The sequence below is a fragment of the Loxodonta africana genome, chromosome 27, assembly GCF_030014295.1.
Source record: "Loxodonta africana isolate mLoxAfr1 chromosome 27, mLoxAfr1.hap2, whole genome shotgun sequence".
NCBI lineage: Eukaryota > Metazoa > Chordata > Mammalia > Proboscidea > Elephantidae > Loxodonta > Loxodonta africana.
Genome location: NC_087368.1, coordinates 11,438,429 through 11,462,652, shown reverse-complemented (window position 1 = coordinate 11,462,652; position 24,224 = coordinate 11,438,429). Strand labels below are relative to the sequence as shown.

The window sequence follows — 24,224 nt, the reverse complement described above, 5'->3', positions numbered from 1 at the left end:
CTACATTTTACATACTTTAGACATGTTGTCAGGAGAAATCAGTCCCTGGAGAAGGATATCATGCTCGGTAAAGTACAGGGTCAATGAGAAAGAGGAAGACTCTCAATGAGATGGATTGACACAGTGGCTGCAACAACGGGCTCAAGCATAACAACGATTGTGGGCATAGGGCAGGACTGGGCAATGTTTCGTTCTGTTGTACATGGGGTCGCTATGAGTCAGAATCAACTGGACGGCACCTAATGACAACATTATTAAGCAGAACAAGATAGGTCAAAAATATTTGGATTCTTACATCAACCAGATTTTAAACAGTTTTGTATTTTGCGCACAGAACACAAAAGTTATAATCTTTACGTTAAGTGTTGCTTTGAGTAGTTTTCCTTGTGTATAAGCTAACAATATGCCAGAAAGTAGTAAAGAAAATAAAAGAAATACCAATATAACTGTATGTATGCTGAAGACTTACATTCAGCAGCTTTGGATAGTTTATTAAAAAATTATTTGATATTCTTTTATCATTGTCTCTCAGTCTAATTTGACATCATTCAAAAAATTGTTCTGAGTTGTCAGTAAACCAGTGGCTATCTGTATTATCAAACATGTGTTTTAGAAGATACATGACAAAGCACAGAATAATCTGATTACTTTTTATGCTATCAGAAACCACAGATGACACATTTAAATAGTTTGGTACCTACGGATAGTCAGGCTTTGATTTACCCCATAAATCACCACTTCTGTTCAAGAAGAAAGTTACGATGTATTCTAGCCCACTCCCAGGTAAAGAGTCTAAGTGTCTACTTTCATGGGCACCTCATAGCTTCTACTTTTATTTGTCTATGAATGTTCATCTTTTCAAACACATTCATTGCTCTTGATGAGTCTGCAAAACATTTAACATCTCGAAATTCTTACTTTTGACCTATACTGTTGCCATCGTGTCAATTCCGACTCATAGCCACCCTATAGGGCACAGTAGAACTGCCCTATAGAGTTTCCAAGGAGCGCCTGGTGGATTCAAACTGCCAACCTTTTGGTTGGCAACCATAGCACTTAAACACTATGCCACCAGGATTTAGGAAACTAATAAAAAGGTTTAAAATAGGTTTTAGAGTCAAGAATTGTAAATGCAAATTACAGACAATTGAAACTCATAAAACATACTTTGACATTCTTTATAAGAGATTTCACATCAAAACTGACTTTTGATCTGAATATTGATCTCTCTGAGGTCAAAGAATGTCTCCCACTTCAATGGCTCAACTCATCTTGGGATGTGAACCCAGCTAAATGCACAATGACACATCCCAAGGTGACCACGCAATTCATTTGTAGCATATGAGAGTAGTATTTATAGCCCAAGGCTACCATAAGATATAATACATAGCATGCTACAAGTATTTGAGATTCACTTGTAATTCACAAGATACTATCAGATCTAAGGGAATGTGTTTAATACAAGTTTCTGACTTATACTCAAGGCCAACTTAAAATTTAGAGAAACAACAACAAAAAGGTATGCTAGTAAATCCTCTAAATAAAATCACTCAAGTTCCTTGTGAAAAAGCATATTGTAGATGTTTACCTACAGCCATTTACCCTTTGTACTTTTCTTTCAAACTTACAAAAAAAAAAAAGAAAAAAAATCATTTCTCAAGTTCAGAGATGAGTGTTAAAAATAAGAAATCCTACTTTCAGCAGCAAATGAACATACCTCTCATGCATGTAGTCAACTCCCAGTAACAGCTGGATAAACCATTCTATTATCTGATTTTCTGGAAACGTTTTTCCAGCTTCTTTATATTCTTGAATTTTACAGTCCAGATCTCGGCCCTGAAACAAAATAGCATAATTCCTCATATATTGTTTTTTTCTGTTAAGATTTTAAAATCAAGTTCTCTTAGCAACAGCCAATATATAGTACTCTGTTTATAAGAAAGTGAGCGCATATTACAACTCTAACAATTACTCAAGGACAAAACTCTCCTAAAGGAGAAATGTTATCAAGATACCTCCACCTAATTTTTTTTTTTAATCACATTACCTAAATATGTACGCTCATAAAACTAAGAATAACTTTACTTAGAGTTTTATAGAATTATAGAACTCTAAAAAAAAAAAAAAATTTTTTTTTTTTTTTTTATTATATATACAGAGCCCTGATGGTACAGTGGTTAAGAGCTTGGCTGCTAACCAGAAGGTCGGCTGTTCAAGCCCACCAGCAGCTCCTTGGAAACCCTATGGGGCAGTTCCACTCTGTCCTGTAGGGTTGCTATAAGTCAGAATCGACTCAATGGCAATAGGTTTGGTTTTTGGGTTTTAATATATATACAAATTAAAACATAAAATTCTAATTAATGATATTAATTTAATAAAAAGATAGCAATGTTTTGGTGAAACTAAATTGCTGCCAGCACGGTGCCCACGGCACTGACAGCTGTAGTGCAGACCTGTCTGAATTTGGCACGCCCAGACTACCATGTGCCTTGTGACAACTTAATTCTCATTTTCTTCATTTAGCTACAGTAAAACCTGCAAAAGCAGGAATCTGTACAAGGCAGAAACCTATCAGAGAAGGGAAAGGCAAATATTTTCTACTAAAGCGATCAACAGAAAAGTGGTAAGGCTGTACTTTGTCAAAGGCAGAAAACTTGTGAGACCTGGAAAAACAAGGCAATCTCTCACAGGTTTCACTGTATAGCAAAATCCTCATGAATACAGCAACTTGTGTGTGTGTGTGTGCATGTGTGTGTGCTTTAGGTGAAAGTTTACACTTCTAGTGAATTTCATTCAAAAATTCATACACATGTTGTTTTGTGACATTGGTTGCAATCCCAACACGGCAATCTGATCCTCTTTTCCACCCCTGGTTCCCTGTGCCCATTCATCCAGTTCCTGTCCCTTCCTGCCTTCTCATCTTGCTTTTGGACAGGAGTTGCCCATTTGTTCTCATATATTTGGTTGAACCAAGAAGCATGTTCCTCACATATGCTATTTTTTATTTTATAAGTCTGTCTAATATTTGTCTGAAAAGTGGGTCGTGGGAATGGCTTTAGTTCTGGGTTAGCAGAATGTCTGTGGCCATAGTCTCAGGGGTTCCTCCAGTCTCTGTCAGACCAGTAAGTCTGGTCTTTTTTCATGAATTTGAATTCTGTTCTAGTTTGCTCCCACTCTGTCCCTATCAGAGCAGTTAGTCATTGGTGGTGGCCAGTCACCACCTAGTTCTTCTGGTCTCAGGCTGGTGGAGTCACTGGTTCATGTTGTTCTTTAGTCCTTTGGGCTAATATTTTCCTTCTGTCTTTGGTTTTCTTCATTCTCCTTTGCTCTGGATGGGATGGGACCAATAGATGTATCTTAGATAGCCACTCACAAGCTTTTAGGACCTCGGATGCCACTCACCACAGTGGGACGTGGAACATTTTCTTTATGTGCTATGTTATGTTAATTGACCTAGAAGTTCCATTTCTCCCCCAACCCCCAACCCGAGGCTATGGTCTCCAGCTCCCAGCCCCAGGTACTTGGTCCCTCAGAGTGTTGGAATGTGTCTAGGAAATGTGTATGCTTTTGCTTTGGTCCAGTTGTGCTGACTTCCCCTGTATTGTGTGCTATCCTTCCCTTCACCGAAGTTGATGTTTGCCTATTATCTAGTTAATGACTTCCCCTCTCCCTCCTCCCCATTCTCGTAACCATCAAAGAATGCTTTTATCTGCGTGTAAACCTTTTCTTGAGTTCTTATAATAGTGGTCTCATACAATATTCGTATTTTTGTGACAGACTTATTTCACTCAGCATAATGTCCTCCAGAGTCACCCATGTTCTATAGGGTCACTATGAGTTAGAATCGGACTCAACGGCAACTTTTTTTTATTTAACGGTTTTTAATCTTTACATAAGCAGGTGAGCAGATCTTTTCTCCTGCAGTCACTGCTGGGTTCAAACCACCAACCTTTCAGTTAGCAGCTGAGCACTAACCACTGCACCACCAGGCCTCCTTAAAATAATTATACTTGGTGCCAAAAACTAATCATGATCACAAACGACAACATCTGAAATTGCCTGGCAGTGTTTGATGTGAGGTCTTTCCTGACTATGCTAATATTAAATATTTCAACTACCATGGGAAAGGAAAACACAAAATGTTAAACATTTTCTTGGAGCAGTTGTATACCTGGTCCCTTTTATCTTAAAATCCTGAGGAATTAGAGACAATCTGAGAAGAGTTCTTCTGAGGAAAGGAACGGGTTAATTACAACTGTGTCTGGTGTTTGAAAAGGTGCCAACAGCATAGGTCCCACAAAGAGCAGGAGAGCTCAGATTGAAAGAGTCAAAGATCAGGTTGTATTTGCCACCTCCATGAGGAGCATAAGAGCTAAAACATTAAGCTACTCACAGACCATGACAGAGTCATCTTTAGGTAGAATGCAAAAGTGTTTATGGGCAATGAAAGAAAATTACTTCTAATCGAATCATGAGGTCAACTGACTAGTTCGTTTATAATGCATTGTTTATTGCCTTTCAGTGCAATGGACAAATATTTGCTTAGCATTTTCTCTCCTTGCACACAGGACCATAACAAGTCAAAAGTGACCTTTCGGACACTGAATTTGTAGCCTATTCCAGGCTCAACTTTCTGCTGGATTTTCTCGGGCAAGAAGACCAAAGCTTGCTGGAATTAAAAAATACGGTGAATTAAATATTAGATTCCTTGTCAAAAGAGCATTGTTTCTTTCTCATTCCCCAAACTTACCTTTATATTCCTTCTTTTTAATCCTACAGCTTGCTAGAATTCTGAGGGATCATACAAGCTATACTGTTAACAATGTTTCTATGAATTGCAAAAACGTTTTTTGATAAAAGATTGTTACTGCATCCGGTGAAAGAGACATGAACGCACTTGAGATTAAAGGTGAGCTATAAATATACTTTTTTTTTCCAATCTCAGTTTTCCTTTTTCATCCAAGATGACGCTAGAAAAGCTTTTGCTCATACATGAAAAAATGTAAAACAAAAACAAGACCTCCTTTCATTATCCCATTTGCAGAAAGATAATTATCTACCTGCTGCCATCTCCTTTAATAGCGTCAGATGATGACAGAAAAGGAAAAGCCTGCCTTAAAGAAACACCAGTGAAGCCGCCAGCTAACGCCTTAGGCCAATAAGATGATTCTTACTTTACAAAGAACACACGTAAGCAGAGTTCTGTCTACAAATACAGCCTTCACGTATATAATTGTCTGCCTCAATTGTAATAATGTTGAAATTTGGAGAAAGCTGTCTGTGGATTAAAACAGCATTCCTTTCAGGGATTTATCCCCAAACTGCAAAGCTGCTTTTCATTTCTACTGTCATTTTTTTTAAACTGTGGCAAGTGAAGGACATGAATTTCTACACATTTGGATCAGTTTTGTATTGTTTACTTTATGAGTGAGTGAAATTATGTTTTCTGTGAGTCACATCTCGCCAAAAAGGGAGCACATTCTCTGGGTGGCACTTATTGTTAACTTGACAGTCACCTCCTTGCTCCCCCTCCTAAGGAATGAGTAGAAGTTGGATGTCTGTTGCCTGAATTAATGTTAAGTGCATGATACCCTCTGACTAAATATGTATTTAGACTATTAAAAAAAAAAAAAGAGCTTTCAATAGTAGGCCCCAAAGTAAAACATCAAAAGGAAATACACAAATTCCCCCTTGTTCTCTGGGTAGAATCCATAAAGGAAGAAATGTACTTTTATGGATTAAGCAAAGGGCATGTTCTATGAACAGGAAGACAGAATGCCAAAAGATTAATCAGAGAGCTATTCCTGGGACTCCTCAGCTAATGCTCCTACGTTTTTCATTTTGTATGTTATCTCCAAAGAAAAAAAATCTTTGTTTTGTATTCACTTTCTTCCTTAATAAACATTCTGTGGATTGTTTTGTTAGGATTTAATTAAGCTATACAAGTCGCTCATAGATTAAGATACAATAAATTATGCTTTCATATAACAAGGAAATGTAATTTTGTGAAGCAGTTTGATCTTAACTCAGCAATATGAAAAGCATTTATTACTTTCTTCTCTAAGCTATTTTCCAAGGAAAAACAAAATTTTTTTTCTGATGAAATGTCACTCTTTGGTTTCTAAAGTTCTTACGGTAAATTTGTAAGTTCGTTTGATTTTCTAAGCGTTGTCGTTGAGAAATATTTAATGGTGACTTTTACTGCTAAAATTAATGAGAAGAGAATTGACTTTAATTCAAACCAATATTAATGTTTTTCTAAGTCTTTTTTTTTTTAAGTCTACATGTCTGATAGAAAATGCTTTCTTCCACTAATATCAGCCCTTGAAAATTACAATAAAAGCCTTGATGTTAACTTCCAAGGTTTTCAAAATCTGTAGTCCAAACTGTACCATTTGATGGATTAATGGGATTTCCTTCCTCCCTCATCCAAGTTAGCCAACACCAGATTGACTTCGAAATGCTGAGGCCTTGGCAAAACAAAGAATGGCCCAAATACAACGTCTAAACCTCAGCTTTGACTGCCGTTAAGTTTTAAATCCTAAAAGGATTTGATGAAAAAAATTAATCCGTGTTTTTTTAGTCCACAGTAGAAACACTTACAACCAGCTTAAGAAACCAAAGGAGAGCATTCTCAATTGTCTACAATATTAAGAGCATACGCAGAGGACAATGTAATCTCAGGATTCTAGGGCCAGAAGGAGCCTGAAAAGTCATTCTGCCTTGCTTCTTCATTTTAAAATGGAAACACTGCTCCTTATTAACTCACTGGGTTGACATGTGAAAACGTTGTTCCCTTACACCCTACCACATCTCCTTTAAACAACCTTCCAACATTTTTCTGGTGGACCTCAATTTTAACATGCATCAGAATTACCCAAGTTGCTTTTTAAAAAACGGATTTCCAGGCCATACCAACAGAGACTTCGATTTGGTAAATCTGGATGGAGCTGAGGTTCAATAAATCTGGATCTAGGCCATCAATGGAAACATTTTGTCCAATACTTTGAACAATTCAAAAGGCAAAAGATGTACTTGGGAAAGGCAAGGTTGGCTAAGAATCATTTTACAATGACCTATTTTCTAAAGTTTGCAACATTACTTAGGAGAACGCTGAAAAATGGAGGCAGAGGTGTTGGGAGGACATTTTCTGTCATGACATTGTAGAATCTGAAGACATTTCCTTAGAATTTTGGAAGTTCAGTGTAACAGGCTATATAAACAGGGAGGAAATGGTAAGCCACATCATGCTCTTACAAGCAAAATAAGAAAATCCAATTTCTAAATCATTATTAAAGAAGGCCATGCAGTATCACAACATTTAGGTCTGATAATATGAATAAGCCTTTCTGGGTTTTTTACAAATTCTTCTAGAGTAAGTGTTTTCCCTGCTGAGGTCAATTTACACGAATAAGAATAAAATGGCAGAACTTATTTTTATTTGAAAAAAAGTGTCATGAAATAAATGCTTTCATCTGTAAAGCACTGAATTTTTTTTTTTAATAAACTAGGTGAAGTGAATTATTCTGCTTCTATTTTTGAACACTTATATTTATATAAACTCTTTTCTGCAGCCATCCCCAAATGCCATAAACTGTACTAGGTTTGTGAACTGCATTATATTAGTGCCTTAGAGCATTTCTTTTAAATGAAACCAGTTTTGCTTTTCAATTTTTACATTTTTAATATAAATCAGTGGCCTTATTTTTTAACCTTTTCCATTAAAAAAACCCATTGCTGTTGAGTCAATTCCAACTCATAGTGACCCTAAAGGACAGAGTAGAACTGCCCATAGAGTTTCCAAGGAGCGCCTGGTGGATTCAAACTGCTGACCTTTCAGTTAGCAGCAGTAGCACTTAACCACTATGCCACCAGAGTTTCCCTTTTTTATAAAGGTTAAAATATTTCAGAGTTTAAAGAAAGAAAATAAATGGAACCAAATTTTGATACTCAAGAAAATCATAACCTGATCAGTTTAGGTATGTAAAAACATGGGACACTGCCGTTATTTACAGCCTTTCCAAACTGAATAAAGTATTGACCCATGGTAAATTCAGGGAGGCCTACCTACTCCAGGGTGGAGCTGCTCAGGGAAACCAGAGGACTCCTGATGGGATCCACCTCTTTGCAGATAATGCTTAGTTTTCTCAATCAGCTGTAATCCCAGCAACGCAGACAACCGAAGACACCCTCAATGTGAGGATACCTGGAGCTCCCACTAGGAAGATTGGCCAACCAATGCCACAATGGACAACACCCCAGGAGTGTCTCTCATCCATAAATAGCCAATTATGGGTGGTGGTAGCACCTGACAGAGCCTCAGGACTATGGGCAGTGGCTCTGAAGGTCAGGGAAGTGTTTGTCTTTAATAGACCCATCTTGCCCAGTGTGAAGTTCTATAAGGGCCCTCTGAGGACTAGGAGGCCTTGTGGCTATCGCACCATTGGCAAATTCACTTCCAAGAGTCTATCAACACCCACTAGAGTTTCAAGATTGTAAAACACATCCCACCTCTTGGTTTATTTAAACAGTTTTGTATAAACAAGAAACATAAGTGAAAATTTCAAATTGTGTTTTTTATAGCACCAACAGATCCCTGGAAAGTACTTGCCTAAAAGTTGCTATCAGACCCATTAGTGTTTAAGAATTTGCATGTTTCCTCCTTCTGGTGTGAATCCTCATATCAAAGGCAGCAAGCCAGAAACTCAAAGAGGTAAAATTAGCTTGCCTTCTAGAAAACAACTATTGGGAGTGGGAGACCCCCCCCAAAAAAAAAACCAAACTCATTGCCATTGAGTCAATCCCGACCCATAGCGACCCTATAGGACAGAGTAAAACTGCCTCATAGCGTTTCCAAGAAGCAGCTGGTGGATTCAAACTACCGACCTTTTGGTTAGCAGTTGTGGCTCTTAACCACTGCACAAGGGCTCTGGGAGTGGGAAAGTATATACGAAATAGTGAACGATTATAATAGCAGCTACCATTATTAAGGGCCTACTACCTGCAAGCCTCTGATAGTCGTTTTTTCTCAACATTCATTATTTTGAATTTTCATAAAAACCTAACAAAATAGGTGTCACTATAGGTGGGTTGGGTATAGTATTTTAAGATCAGTAAGGATCAGAGTTGTTTTTTTCAACGTTCATTATTGTGAATTCCTATAAAAACCCAACTACATAAATGTCATTATATTATTTTAAGATCAGTAAAAGGATCAGAGAAATAAAGCACCGGCTCAAGGAAATGGAACAAGATTTCAACAGAAGTCAGTCTGATGCCAAAGCCCATACAGTTTTCACGATTTTAAATCCTCTTTGTGGTGTAAACCTGAAACTCAGATTCAACTTTATGTGCTTCTTTGATGGTAAAAGGAGGGCCCTGAGTGGCCAAACTGCACGTCCCTTCCCCAGTGTGCTCCTGCAGATAAGGTCTCTGACCTAAACAACCCTCATATCATGGTACCAAGGCATAGTGTCTGCTTATTTCTGAGTTGTGGGATTCAGTTCTTTGCCAGTATATGGAATTATTCAAGTAAGCCAACCACATCCTGCTTGGAAACCAATGGTCATCTACCCCTTTTGTTACTGCAAAGTCTGCCTCTCACAGCCCCTGATCATTCACTCTGTCCTTGAGTGTACCCCCATGTGGTCCTGTGTGGTGCGCTGTGTCCTGCTCCCCCTGCTGTGAGTGTATGTGACTGATGAACTGCTATTGATCGCATCTGTCTAATGCCGGGTGCCGTGTTTGGCCATCCTCATAACCCTAGGGCGGGAATCCCTCCCTCGCCAGGGGAGTGAAGTGCAAGTGATCAAAACAGTCTCCTAATGAGAGAAAAATAATAGCATAATCATTACATTAAAATATTTATGGGTGTACATGTGTTTGTGTATACATAATATAGAAATAAAGACAGATAATCATATAGAACTTAAGTGTGAATGAGCCAAAAAAAAAAGGAGATGCTTTCCCAATACCCCTAGTCCTGATGCTTCCCTGGAGCAAATCCAACATTATCTAGCCATTTGATTGCCAGAAAAATCACTCTGCTTCTCTGGGGTCGTGTTTCCTCATCTGTGAAACAGGATTAAAAAATAAGAATCCACTTCTGCTGGATGAGGAAGGTGCCCTGGGGGCACAGTGGTTAAGTGATTGGCTACAAATCAAAGGTTGGCGGTTTGAAACCACCAGTGGCACCAGGGGACAAAGATGTGGCAGTCTGCTTCCGTAGTGATTTACAGCCTTGGAAACCCTATGGGTTGCTATGAGTTGGAATCGACTCACCGATTGGTTTTTGGGTCTGCTTGATAAAGAATGGGGGCATGTAAAAAGGACACAGGAGCCAACCTGAAGAAACCCTGACAGCCAAAGTGGGAACAATTTGATCAACAAAATAAATATCGATGCCATTGGATTATAATCCATAGATTAAAATAAATATCCATGAATCCATACTGATGTAAATAAATATACACATGGAGGAGAAGGGGCGGCTCTTCCTTACATGAGAATTGTAATTAGTAAATGCAGAAGCAATGAGGGAGATATAAAATCATCATTAGGCAAATGCCACAGTAAAATTTGCTGCAGGCAACTTCCACTGATAATATGCTTACAATAGTGGGTGAAACTCAGGAGAAACAAGATGTTAGCAGAGTGTCAAAGTATCGATTACAAAGTGAAGAACAGTAACTTCTCAGTGGAGAAACCTAGCAAGACACAACCTTAAGTGATCAAAGTTAACATCACCAGTAATAAGACATACCAACATCATGTCCTCCAATACAATTCACTAAGTAGGGTACAACCTCGCCTCTGGCAAATGCTTGCTCAGAATACATAATCTGAATCTAATCATGAGAAGACATCAGACAAACCCATGTTGAGAAACACTACAAAATAACTTACCAATGCTCATCATAGATGAGCCCTGGTGGCAAAGTGGTTAAGAGCTCAGGCTGCTAACCAAAAGGTCAGCAGTTCGAATCTACCAGCCGTTCCTTAGAAACCCTATGAGGCAGTTCTACTCTGTCCTACGGGGTAGCTATGAGTCAGAATTGACTTGACGGCATGTAACAACAACAACTCATCAAAGGGCTCAGGATTATTAAAAACAAGGACGGAAAGGGAAACTCACAGGTTGGAGGAGACTAAGAAGATACACAATTAAATGCAACGTAGTATCCTAAACTGGATACTGGAGCAGACAAAAGACATTAGAGGAAAACCCGTAAAACGTTAATCTCCTCATTTTGATAACTGTACTACGGTTGTGTAAGTTGTTAACATTACGGGAATCTGTTTAACTGCAAACACACTGCAGTTAAATCATACCCCGTGCTTGTCTACCTCGGAGCCTTTTATTACATTATTCTCTTTAAAATGTCCGTGCCCCAATTCCACTGAACCAAATCTTTCCCATCCTTCAGGTCCAGATACAATGCCAGCTCCTCTGTGATTCCCGTGGTCAGAAGTTATTTCTCTCTCCTCTTCCACAGCACTGTAATATCACTTTCTCCTTTGTATTTTAGCCATTGATATAAATGATTCATTCACCCTACCAGACAAATACGTTGAATAAATTATCTGTTACCCCACACCATGCCTGGAACTCTCTGACAGAGTTGGGGCTCAGTGATGGATTTCTGAAAGCCTTTGATTACTATTGCCTTTGTGAACGTCAAGCTCATAAGGAACTGATAAACCAGAGTGCCAATTTATTCGTACGCAATGAGAAACAGAGAATTTGCACATATAGGACCACCACAAGTAGGAAACAACATGACAGCAACTAACAACAAGAAACAGACCTGCCAAGAAGGCAGGAATCTCACGTTGGTTTAGCCAGCATATTTTTTTTCTGTTAGAAAAGGCGTACGTAGAGAGCTGAACTGGAATCAGAAAGTTGCTTAGAGAGTGAGTTGGGTGGTATTGGTGAATAATGGCAACAAATTCGGTGGTCTGATCAGAATCTACACCCACCAGGGCCAGACTTCCCTGGGCCTGGGCTTCGTCTCTGCTCAGTACTCCATAAACCCAAGTTCTCCTCTATGACACCATTTTGCTGTTTCCACGCTACCCATTCTCCCTTTTGTGCAGTTCTCAGCCCTGGCTGCACATCAGAATCACCTAGAGAGCTTTCAAAAGTCCTGATAACAGGGCCACACCCCAATCAATTAAATCAGAATCTCTGAGGGTGGGTTTTAGGCATCAGAATTATCGAAAGCTCTCTAGGTGGTTCTAACATGCAGCCGGGGCTGAGAGCTACTATTCTATTGAAATACAGTTCCATTCCCAAATCTGTCTTTAAGTTGAATTTGTACGTAAGTCGAAACAGGTACATACCCAACGTCAGTTAGTCAAATGTTTGTCTTAGTATACAGTACACCTTTGTATGCATAAAAAACATTACAGAAACACTTCCAGGTACACTAAAACATCTTTAATAATACAGTTAATATTTCCATGCATACTGCAAAGTAGCACCCATTTGTTATTACAAACCATTGTCTGTACCTCGAATTTCTCATATAATAGGCTTTACGAGGGTTGGTTCTTAACACAGGTTGTAGGTAAGTCAGACATTCGTAACCCAGGGACTGCCTGTAATTTTTGTTTAGCATTGTTAACACCAACAAGCAGGAAATAGGCAAGTCCAATCTTCCCTGCTTTTTGCCTTGGGAGTTAGTCACATGTTCTATCTTCCTGCCTTTCTCTAGATATGTGATCTCATCTGCTCTGTATTGTATCTACTAATGTAATCCCCAAGTTTCTGGGGATGCCTTATCCTCACCCAAATGGAAAATCTTCAGGCAGTGCCTCACAGTCTTCAGTGCAGCACATTTGTAGGTGTGCCAGCAGAAGAAGGTAGGACAAGATGCTTTTGGCACATACGACAAGTGGAAGAATCCAACATTTTCTTTTACCATCAGTGTTTGACAGAAATGAGGTGAGAGGCAGCTGGAAGCAAGTGGTAAAGAATTCATTTATCAAAAAATAATTTCCCGAGTGCTAACTTCTTTGTGGCTCCCTACGTGGGTTCACGATGTGATACAAAAACAACTCAGGAAAAGACTCAGTCCCACACGTTGAGAGTCGGGAATGGCTTATGCGACGGCGACGTATAATATGCTGGGTGCCACTGAGTTAAAATGCCATGAGAGTTAGTTGCAGGGGTTAGGGGGGAGAGGGGGTGGTGGTGGTGATTTTCAACCAGAAGATCATGAAAGTCTTTATAGAGGAGGCAGCATTTAAACTGGCCCTGGCAGGATGGGTAGGATTTAAAGATGTGATCCTAGGAGAAAGGGAAGGGCATTCTGAAGGGGAACTGCCTAACCAAAGCTGAAGAGGTGGATGGACAGAAAACAGCAAATAGTTCTTTGTGTGGAGGAGAAGAGGAAGACACCAACATTCTGGCACCTTGGTAGGTTTCAAATAATTCCCCACCAAAGCTCTGGTTAGATTTTGACAGGGAGTTTGGTTGGTTGCTTTTTACATTCACAGTCTGATGTGATGTATCCAAAGGGGTGGGTAGTGGATATAGTGACCTCGTGAATTCATTCATTTATACATTTCAATCTTGCAAAGCCCCAAATTAAATTGCAGGAGACGGAACTCGGAGATAAAAAAAAGTCAGGCATTTCAATGGTGACAGCATTTTTCTATGAGCTGCAAGTTTGGCCACCTGCCATTTCAGTATTATTATTTTACTTTAATAAAAAGGGGATAATGCCAGGCCTGTGTAAGTTAAGAGTAAATTTGGGTCTGAAGATGAGAAACGTCTCTGCTAACAACAAGAATGGAGCAATCTGCACACATCATTCCTCAGGAGCCAGAGAAGCGACAGCTCGGCTGCTTCAGAGCCCCGGAAACCCGGCAGCTGTTCTCTGGGCCCTGTCAACCATGTCACCATGTCAACACCCTCCCTCTCCCCCCGCAGAGCAGCTCAGCCCATGGAAACCACCTACCATTTAAAAATCCATGCAGATGATCCTGGATTAGATATTGAACTGGCAAAATGTTTCTTACAGAAATATCCTCTCTAAGGATGTTATTAAGGAACACTGGTGGTTTAAGTGGTTAAGCACTCAGCTGCTAACTGAAAGGTCACTGGTTCAAAACCACCAGCCACTCTGTGGGAGAAAGATGTGGCAGTCTGCTTCCTTAAAGATTTACAGCCTTGAAAACCCTATAGGGCAGTTCTACTCTGTCCTACAGGATTGTTATGAGTCAGAATGGGTTTGTTTATTTATCTTTTGGTTAAGGGCAATATTGAAACAATTGGAGAAATTTTAATTTGGTCTGTGGACTATTAGATGAGTGGCTCTCAAATTTGAGTGGGCATCAGAATTCCCTGGAGGGACTTGTCAAAACACAGATTGCTAGGCCTCACCCTGAGAATTTCTGGTTATTTCTGGGGTAGGGCCTCAAAATATGTATTCCTAGCAAGTTTTCAAGTGATGCTGATTCTGTTTGTCTGGGACCCCACTTTGAGAGTTACTGGATTACATAATAGCATTGTCTGAATGCTAATGTCCTGAGTCTTAGAAAATACTCACTGAAGTGTTTAGAAGCAAAGAGACATCATGCCTTCAACTTATTCTAAAGGAGTTCAGAAAAAAAAAATTCATGATAGAGAAGGTAGAGAAGGTCGGTAGGTAAAGAATATAAGTAGGTAGGTGGGTAGAGGAGGTAGGTAGGTACAGAAGGTAGGAAGATGGGTAGGTAGATGTCTTAGTCATCTAGTGATGCTGTAACAGAAATACCACAAATGGATGGCCTTAACAAAGAGAAGTTTATTCTCTCACGGTCCAGTAGGCTAGAAGTCCGAATTCAGATGCCAGCTCCAGGAGAAAGCTTTCTCTGTCAGCTCTGGAGGAAGGTCCTTGTCATCAGTCTTCCCTTGGTCTCAGAGCATCTCAGCGCAGAAATCTCAGGTCCAAAGGACGAGCTCTGCTCCTTGAACTGCTTTCTTGGTGGTATGAGGTTCCCAGCTCTCTACTTGCTTCCCTTTCCTTTTATCTCTTAAGAGATAAGGATCAGGGGTGTGGCCTGAGCAAGGGCCCACCCTAATACTTTTTAGCCACAGGCAGAGATTATGATTATGATTTATAAACACATAGGAAAATCACAAAATGGAGGACAACCACATATGGCCTAACAAAGCTGATACACACATTTCTGGGGGGACATAACTCAATCCGTAACAGTAGAAAAGGTAGGTAGGTAGAGAAGGTAGGTAAGTAAGTAGGTAGGTAGGTAGATAGGTATGTAGAGAAGGTAGGTAGTAGGTAGGTAGAGAAGGTAGGTAGGTAGGTTGGTAGGTAATTAGGTAAGTAGAGAAGGTAGGTAGGCAGGCAGATATGTAGAGAAGGTTGTAGGTAGAGAAGATAGGTAGGCAGGTAGGTAGAGAAGGTAGGTAAGTAGGTAGGTACAGAGGTAGTTAGGTAGAGAAGGTAGACCGGTAGGTACAGGAGGGAGGTAGGCAGTTAGAGAATATAGGTAATTAGGTAAGTAGAGAAGTTAGGCAGAGAAGGTAGGTAGGTAGAGAAGATAGGTAAGTAGGTAGGTAGGTAAAGAAGGTAGGTATGTAGGTAGGAAGGTAGGTAGGTAAAGAAGACATGTAGGCAGGTGGGTAGGCAGGTATTTAAAGATGATAGATGAATAGGTAGGTTTATCGAGAAGGTAGGTAGGTAGAGAAGGTAGATATGTAGGCAGGTAGTAGGTAGAGAAGATAGGTATGTAGGTAGTTACAGAATGTAGGTAATTAGGTAAGCAGAAAAGGAAGGTACGTAGGCATATAAGTAGAGAAGGTAGTAGGTAGGTAGGTAGTAGAGAAGGTAGGTAGGTAGAGAACATAGGTAAATAGGTAGGTAGAGAAGGTAGATAGGTAGGACAGTAGCTAGCTAGCTAGAAAGGTACATAGGTAGGTAGGTACAGAAGGTAAGTAGGTAGGTACATAGGTAGAGAAGGTAGGTAAGTAGACAGGTACATAGAGAGGGTAGGTAGCTATGTACATAGGTAGAGAAAGTAGGTACATATAGAAGGTAGGTAGGTATGTAGAGAAGGTAGGTAAGCAAGTAGATAGAGAAAGTAGGTAGGTACAAAAGGTAGGTGGATAGGTATATAGGTAGAAAGGTAGGTATTTAGAGAAGGTAGAAAGGCAAAGAAGGTACATAGGTACGTAGGTGTTTAGAGAAGGTAGGAAGGCAAAGAAGGTACATAGGTAGGTAGATTGGTAGTTAAAGAATGCAGGTACGTAGGTTGAGAAAGTAGGTAGGTAATTAGAGAATGTAGGCAGATAGGTAGAGAAGGTAGGGAAGTAGGTAGTTAGAGAAGGTAGGTAGAGAATGCAGGTAGGGAGGTAGAGAATGTAGATAAGTACGTAGAGAAGGTAATTAGGTAGGTAGGAAGGTAGGTAGAGAAGACAGGTAAGTAGGTAGGGAAGGTGGGTAAGTAAGTAGGGAAGGAAGGTAGGTAGGTAGAGAAATTAGATAGGTGGAAAAGGTAGGTATTTGGATAGAGAACCTAGGTAGGTAGATAGGTAGAGAAGGTAAGTAGGTAGGTAGAGAAGGTAGGTAGATATGTATAGAAGATAGGTATATAGATAGAAAAGATAGGTAAATAGGTAGGAAGGTAGGTAGATAAAGAAGGTAGGAAGGCAGGTACATAGGTAGAGAATGTAGGTAGATAACTAGGTAAGTAGGTATGTAGGTTGGTAGAGAAGTTAGGTAGGTAGGTAAAGTAGATAGGTAGGTAGGCAGGAATGTAGAGAAGGTAGCCAGGTAAAGGAAGTAGGTTCACAGGTAGAAAAGGTAGATGGGTGGGTAGAGAAGATAGGTCAGTACATAGAGAAGGTAGATTGATTTCCAAAATGGTTGTACCATTTCGTGTTTATTTTAAGGTAATTTTAAGCTACCAGATAAGTTATAACAATAACATGGTGAATACCCATATACCCTTTTCATCCAGATTTACCAAATGGTGACACTTTGCCAAATTTACTTTATCATTATATTCGTCTATCTGTCTGTTTGTATGGCTATCTACCTATCTATCCACCTATCTTTCTACGTACCTACCTACCTTCTCTACCTACCTACCTACTTTCTTGGCCTGCCTACATTCTCTACCCACCTACCTACCTTCTCTACATACCTACCTACTTCTCTACCTACCTACCTACCTTCTCTACCTTCCAACTTTCTCTAACTACTTACCTTTTCTATCTACCTATATACCATCTCTACCTTCTGACCTACCTTCTCTGCCTACCTACCTTCTCTACCTACCTACCTATCTACCTTCTCTACCTACCTACCATCTCTACCTACCAACATTCTCAACCTACCTACATGATCTATCTACCTACCTACCTTCTCTACCTACCTATGTTGTCTACCACCTACCTACCTATCTACCTTCTCTACCTACCTACCTACTTACCTTCACTACCTACCTACCTACCTTCTCTATCTACCTACCTATCTTCTCTAGTACCTACCTACCTACTTTCTCCAGCTACTTACCCACCTTCTCTACCTACCTATGTTGTCTACCTACCTACCTACCTTCTCTACCTATGTTGTCTACCTACCTACCCACCCCCTCTACCTACCAACTTTCTCTACTTACCTTCTCTACCTACCTATCTACCATCTCTACCTTCCTACCTACCTATTGATCTTATCTACCTACCTACTTTCTCTGTCATACTTAAGGTAGGTAGGTAGATAGATCATGTAGGTAGGTTGAGAATGTTGGTAGGTAAAGAAGGTAGGTAAGTATGACAGAGAAGGTAGGTATGCAGATAGAAAAGGTAGGTAAATAGGTAGGTAGGTAGATAAAGAAGGTAGAAAGGAAGGTACATAGGTAGAGAATGTAGGTAGGGAGAGAAGGTAGGTAGGCAGGTAGATAGAGAAGGTAGACAGGTAAGTTAAGAAAGTAGGTAGATAGGTAGAGATGGTAGGTAGGTAGAGAGAGAAGGTAGATAGGTAGGTAGGTAGAGAAGGTAGGTAGGCAGAGAAGGTAGGTCAGAAGGTAGAGATGGTATATAGGTAGATAGAAAAGGTAAGTAGTTAGAGAAAGTTGGAAGGTAGAGAAGGTAGGTAGGTAGGTAGAGAAGTAGGTAGGTATGTAGAGAAGGTAGGTAGGTGGGTAGAGAATGTAGGCAGGCCGAGAAAGTAGGTAGGTAGGTAGAGAAGGTAGGTAGGTACATAGAAAGATAGGTGGATAGATAGGTAGATAGCCATACAAACAGACAGATAGACAAATATAATGATAAAGTAAATTTGGCAAAGTGTCACCATTTGGTAAATCTGGATGAAGGGTATATGGGTATTCACCATGTTATTGTTATAACTTATCTGGTAGCTTAAAATTACCTTAAAATAAACGCAAAATGGTACAACCATTTTGGAAATCAATTTGGTGCTTTCTTAAAAAGCTAGAAATAGAGGTACCATAGGATCCAGCAATCCTACTCCTTGGAATATATTCTAGAGAAATAAGAGCTGTCACATGAATAGATATATGTACACCCATGTTCACTGCAGCACTGTTTACAATATCAAAAAGATGGAACAACCTAGGTGCCCATCAACAGATGAATAGATGAACGAACTATGGTACATACACACAATGCAATACTCTGCAACAATAAAGAACAACGATGAATCCACAAAACATCTCACAACATGGATGAATCTGGAGGGTATTACACTGAGTGAAATCAGTCAGATCAGTCAGTCGCAAAAGGACAAACATTGTATGAGACCACTATTATAAGAGCTCAAGAAAAGGTTTACACACAGAAGAAAGCATTCTTTGATAGTTATGAGGGTGGGGAGGGGAATTTACTAACTAGATAGTACCATGAATCATAGTAGGTGAAGGGAATGACAACATACAACACAGGGGAAGTCAGCACAACTGGACCAAAGTAAAAGCTAAGAAGTTTCCTGAACACAACCAAACACTTTGAGGAACAGAGTAGCTGAGGTTTGGACCTGGAGACCATAGTTTTGGGGAACATCTAGGTCAACTGGCATAACAAAGTTTATTAAGAAAACGTCCTGTATCCCACTTTGGTGAGTGGCGTCTGGGGTCTTAAAAGCTTGCAAGCAGCCATGTAAGATGCATCAATTGGTCCCAACCCACCTGGAGCAAAGGAGAATGAAGAACACCAAAGACACAAGGAAATATTAGTCCAAGAGACAAAAGAGTCACATAAACCCGAGACTCCATCAGCCTGAGACCAGAAGAAATAGATGGTGCCCACCTACCACTAAGGACCACCCTGACAGGGAACACAAGACAGACCAAGATGGAGGGAGAGAAAAATGTGGAGCAGAACTCAACAAACACCATACAGAATAGAAACCAAAAGAAAGTCACCAAGACATATCATAATCAAACCTTCCAAAAACAAAGAAAGAATCCTGAAAGCAGCTTGGGAAAAATAAGTCTCACCTACAAAGGGAAACCAATAAGACTAAGCTCTGATTTCTCAGCAGAAACCATGCAGGCAAGGAGGCAATTGGATAACATATATAAAACCCTGAAAGAAAAGAACTGCCAACCAAGAATCACACATCTAGCAAAACTGTCTCTCAAATACAATGGCAAAACTAGGACATTCCCAGATAAACAGAAATTAAGGGAATTTGTAAAAATCAGACCAACCTTACAAGAAATATTAAAGGGAGTCCTCTAGAGAATGAACAACATCAGGCAACAACCTGATTAAGACATACGACAGCATTACCCAAATACCAACCAAGACAAAGAATTCTCAAAAGTAAACTAAAGCTACAAAATTGAAAAAAGGGAAACAGAGACATCAATTTGTAAATGACAACTTCAAACCAAATAGGGAGAATAAATGGTGCAGTTATAGAACTTCTATATGGAGAGGAAGTCAGTGAGGTATCATGAAATAACAGACTGTTTTAAACTTAGGAAGATAAAGGTAAATTTCAGGGTAACCACAAAGAAAATTAATAAACCTACTCACCAAAATAAAAAAGAAGAAAATCACAAAGACTCAGTAAACACAAAATCAACAACAATGAAGGAAATGGAAAGAAACTCCTAAAGGAAAAGAACTCAACACAGAAAATTAAGCAGAACAAAGAAACTGTCAGCACCATAAAAAAAAAAAAAGCATAACAAAATGAAAGCAGTAAATTCATACCTATTGATGATCACACTAAATGTAAATGGTTTAGACACACCAGTCCAGAGACAGAGATTGGCAGAATGGTCAAAAATAATAATAATAAACATGATTCATCAATATATTGCCTACAAGAGACACACCTTAGACACAAAGATATAAATAGGCTAAAAATCAAAGGATGGAAAAAAATATATCAAGCAAACAGTAACCAAAAAAAGAGGAATGGCAATATTAATCTCTGATAAATAAGATTTTAAGGCAAAATCCATCATAAGAGACAAGGAAGGGCATTACATAATGATTAAAGGGAAAAACCACCAAGAGGACATAACCATAATAAATGTTTACACACAAGACAGAGCTCCAAAATACACAAAAGAAACTCTAACAGTATTGAAAAGATAAACAGTTCCACAGTAATAGTAGGAGACTTTAACACACCACTTTCAATGAAGGAAAGAACAACTAGAAAGAAACTCAACAAAGATACACAACCAACTAACTTGACCTTATTCCACCCAACAGCAGCACAGCACACACTCTTCTCCAGTGCACATGGATAATTCTCCAGAATAGACCATACTTTAGGCAACAAAGCAAGGCTCAATAAATTAGAAAACACTGAAATATTACATAACAACTTCTCTAATCACAATGCCATACAACTAGAAAACAATAACAGGAAGAACAATGGGAAAAAAATCAAATACACGCAAACTGAGTAACACCTTGCTTAAAAATCACTGGTTAATAGAAGAAATTAAAAAAAAAAAATCCTAGAACATAGAAAAGGGAAGAACACTCCCTAATTTATTCTATGAAACCAGTATAACCTTAATACCAAAGTCAGGCAAACACACCACTAAACGAGAAAACTACAGACCAATATCCCTCATAAACATAGACATAAAAATTCTAGCCAAAAGAACTCAACAGTATATCAAAAAAATAATACATCACAATCAAGTGGGATTCATACCAGGGATGCAAGGGTGGTCTGACATCAGAAAATCAAATAATGTAATTAACCACATAAATAAAACAAAGGAAAAGAATCACACGATCATCTCAATTGATGCAGAAAAGGCATTTGATAAAATCCAACACCCTTTCCTGGTAAAAACACTCAGCAAAACAGGAATAGAAGGGAAATTCCTCAACATTATTAAGGGCATATATACAAAACCAACATCTAGCATTACTCTCAATGGAGAGAGACTGAAAGCATTCCCCCTTGAGAATGGGAATCAGAAAAGGGTGCCCTTTATCACCACTCTTATTAAATATTGTACAGGAAGTACTAGCTAGAGCAATAAGGCAAGAAAGGGACATAAAAGGTATCCAAATTCATAAGGAAGTGAAACCATCCTCATTTACAGAAGACATGATCCCATACACAGAAAATCCCAGAGATTCCACAAGAAAGTTACTAGAACTAACAGAAGTGTTTAGCAAAGTGGCAGGGTACAAGGTCAACACACAAAACTCAGTTGGATTCCTCTATGCTATCAAAGAGAACTCCAAAAAGGAAATCAGGAAAACAATACCATTTACAATAGCCCTCCAAAGATAAAATACTTAGGAATAAATCTAACTAGGGACATAAACTTGATGGCACTGGGTTTCTGGGTAGGGACATAAAAGACTTATACAAAGGAAACTACAAAACACTGCTGCAAGAAACCAAGAGAGACCTTCATAAATAGAAAAACATACGAGGCTCGTGGACAGGAAAACTTAACATTGTAAAAATGTCAATACTACCCAAAATGACCTATAGATATAATTCAATCCTGGTCCAAATTCCAACAATACTCTTTAACAAGATGGAAAAACTAATCTCCAACTTTATATGGACAGCAAAGAGGCCCCTGGATAACCAAAGCATTATTGAAGAACAAAGTGGGAGACCTCACACTTCCGGATCTCAGAACCTACTACGCAGCCATGGTAGTCCAAACAGCCTGGTACTGGCACAACAACAGACATATAGACCAATGGAACAGAACTGAGAACTCAGGTGTAAATCCATCCAGCTATGGTCAGCTGATCCTTGACAAAGGCCCGAAGTCCACTAAGTGGAGAAGAGATAGTCTCTTTAACAAAGGATGCTGGTGAAACCGGACATTCATTTGTGGAAAAATGAAACAGGATCCACACCTCACACCATACACAAAAAATAACTCAAAATAGATCAAAGACCTACATGTATAACTAATAATGCATAGACAGCAAAAGATAAACTAGATAACTGGGACCACCTAAAAATTAAATACTTACGTTCATTAAAAACTCCACCAAAAGAAGGAAAAGAAAACCTACAGACTGGGAGAAAATTTTTAGAAATGACATATCTGACAAGTATCTAATCTCTAAAATTTATAGAAAACTTCAATACCTCAACAACAAAAAGATGAACAACCCATTTAAAAATAGGCAAAGGACATAGCAGACACTTCACCAAGGAAGACATTCAGGCAGCTAACACACACATGAAGAGATGCTCAAAATCATTAGCCATTAGAGAGATGCAAATGAAAACTACGGCAAGATACCAACTCACCCCAGCAATGATGATGACACTGATCAAAAAACAACAAATGCTGTTGAGGTTGTGGGGAAATTAGAACTCTTATACAACGCTGGTAGAATTGTAAAATGGTACAACCACTATGGAAAACAGTATGGTGTTTCCTTAAAAAGCTAGAAATAGAAATAACATATGATCCAGCAATCCCACTCCTAGGTATATATCCTAGAGAAATTAAGAACGGTGACACAAATAGACATATACACACCCATGTTCATTGCAGCATTATTCACAATAGCAAAAAAATGGAAACAACATAAGTCATCAACGGATGACTGGATAAACAAATTATGGTACATACACACAATGGAACACTACACAATGAAAAAGAATAGTGATGAATCTGTGAAACACCTCACAACATGGATGAATCTGGAGAACATTATGCTGAGTGAAATAAGTCAATCACAAAAGGGCAAATATTGTAAGAGACCACTATTATAAAAAGTCAAGAACAGGTTTACACACAGAAATAAACATTCTTTGATGGTTGTGGGAGGGGGGAGGGAGGGAGAATAACTAGATAGTAAAAATTCTGGTGAAGGAAATAGCAATACACAATATGGAGGACGTCAGCACAACATGATCAAGAGAAAGAGGCAATTACATGTTGCCATGTTGCCGTCGAGTCGATTCCGACTCATAGCGACCCTCTAGAACAGAGCAGAACTGACCCACAGAGTTTCCAAGGAGTGCCTCGTGGATTTCAACTGTCAACCTTTTGGTTAGCTGCCATAGCACAGCCATAGCCACTACTCCACCAGGGTTTCCAGGGCAACTACGGTAAATACCATAATATACATAATCCTGCAACAACAGTAATAACAAACAATAATTTGTGAGTGGATACATAGGTACATATGTACACTAAATAGGTACAGGAGGTCTTACGGGAATACACTTGTGTGCACATGTAGGTATCGCTGCAGATATTTCCACATAAATATTTGTGTGTGTTACATGTATAGTCATATATGTAACATGGCACTCAGGGGACACTGTTATGGAAACTTCTTGTTGTTGCTGTTAGGTGCCGTTGAGTCAGTTCCAACTCATAGCGACCCTATGCACAACAGAATGAAACACTGCCTGGTCCTGAACCATCCTTATAATCGTTGCTATGCTTGAGCTCATTGTTGCAGCCACTGTGTCAATCCACTTCATTGAGGGTCTTCCTCTTTTCCGCTGACCCTGTACTCTGCCAAGCATGATGTCCTTCTCCAGGGACTGATCCCTCCTGACAATATGTCCAAAGTATTTAAGATGCAGTCTCGCCATCTTTGCCTCTAAGGAGCATTCTGGTTGTACTTCTTCTGAGACAGATTTGTTCGTTCTTTTGGCAGTCCATGGTATATTCAATATTCTTCGCCAACGCCACAATTCAAAGGCGTCAATTCTTCTTCGGTCTTCCTTATTCATTGTCCAGCTTTCACATGCATATGATGCGATTGAAAATAC

General features: G+C 39.2%; 1 protein-coding gene across 4 annotated transcripts in view; it reads right to left on the bottom strand.

Annotated features, from left to right (window-relative positions):
* Positions 1 to 24,224, bottom strand: part of NEK11 (NIMA related kinase 11) — a 369,518-nt gene that overhangs the window by 281,899 nt on the left and 63,395 nt on the right. For all 4 annotated transcript variants that reach the window (XM_010600488.2, XM_023540043.1, XM_023540045.1 and 1 more), the window contains exon 3: positions 1,718 to 1,836. In XM_010600488.2, the coding sequence (XP_010598790.1) occupies positions 1,718 to 1,836 (119 nt within the window). The remainder of the gene's footprint in view (positions 1 to 1,717; positions 1,837 to 24,224) is intronic.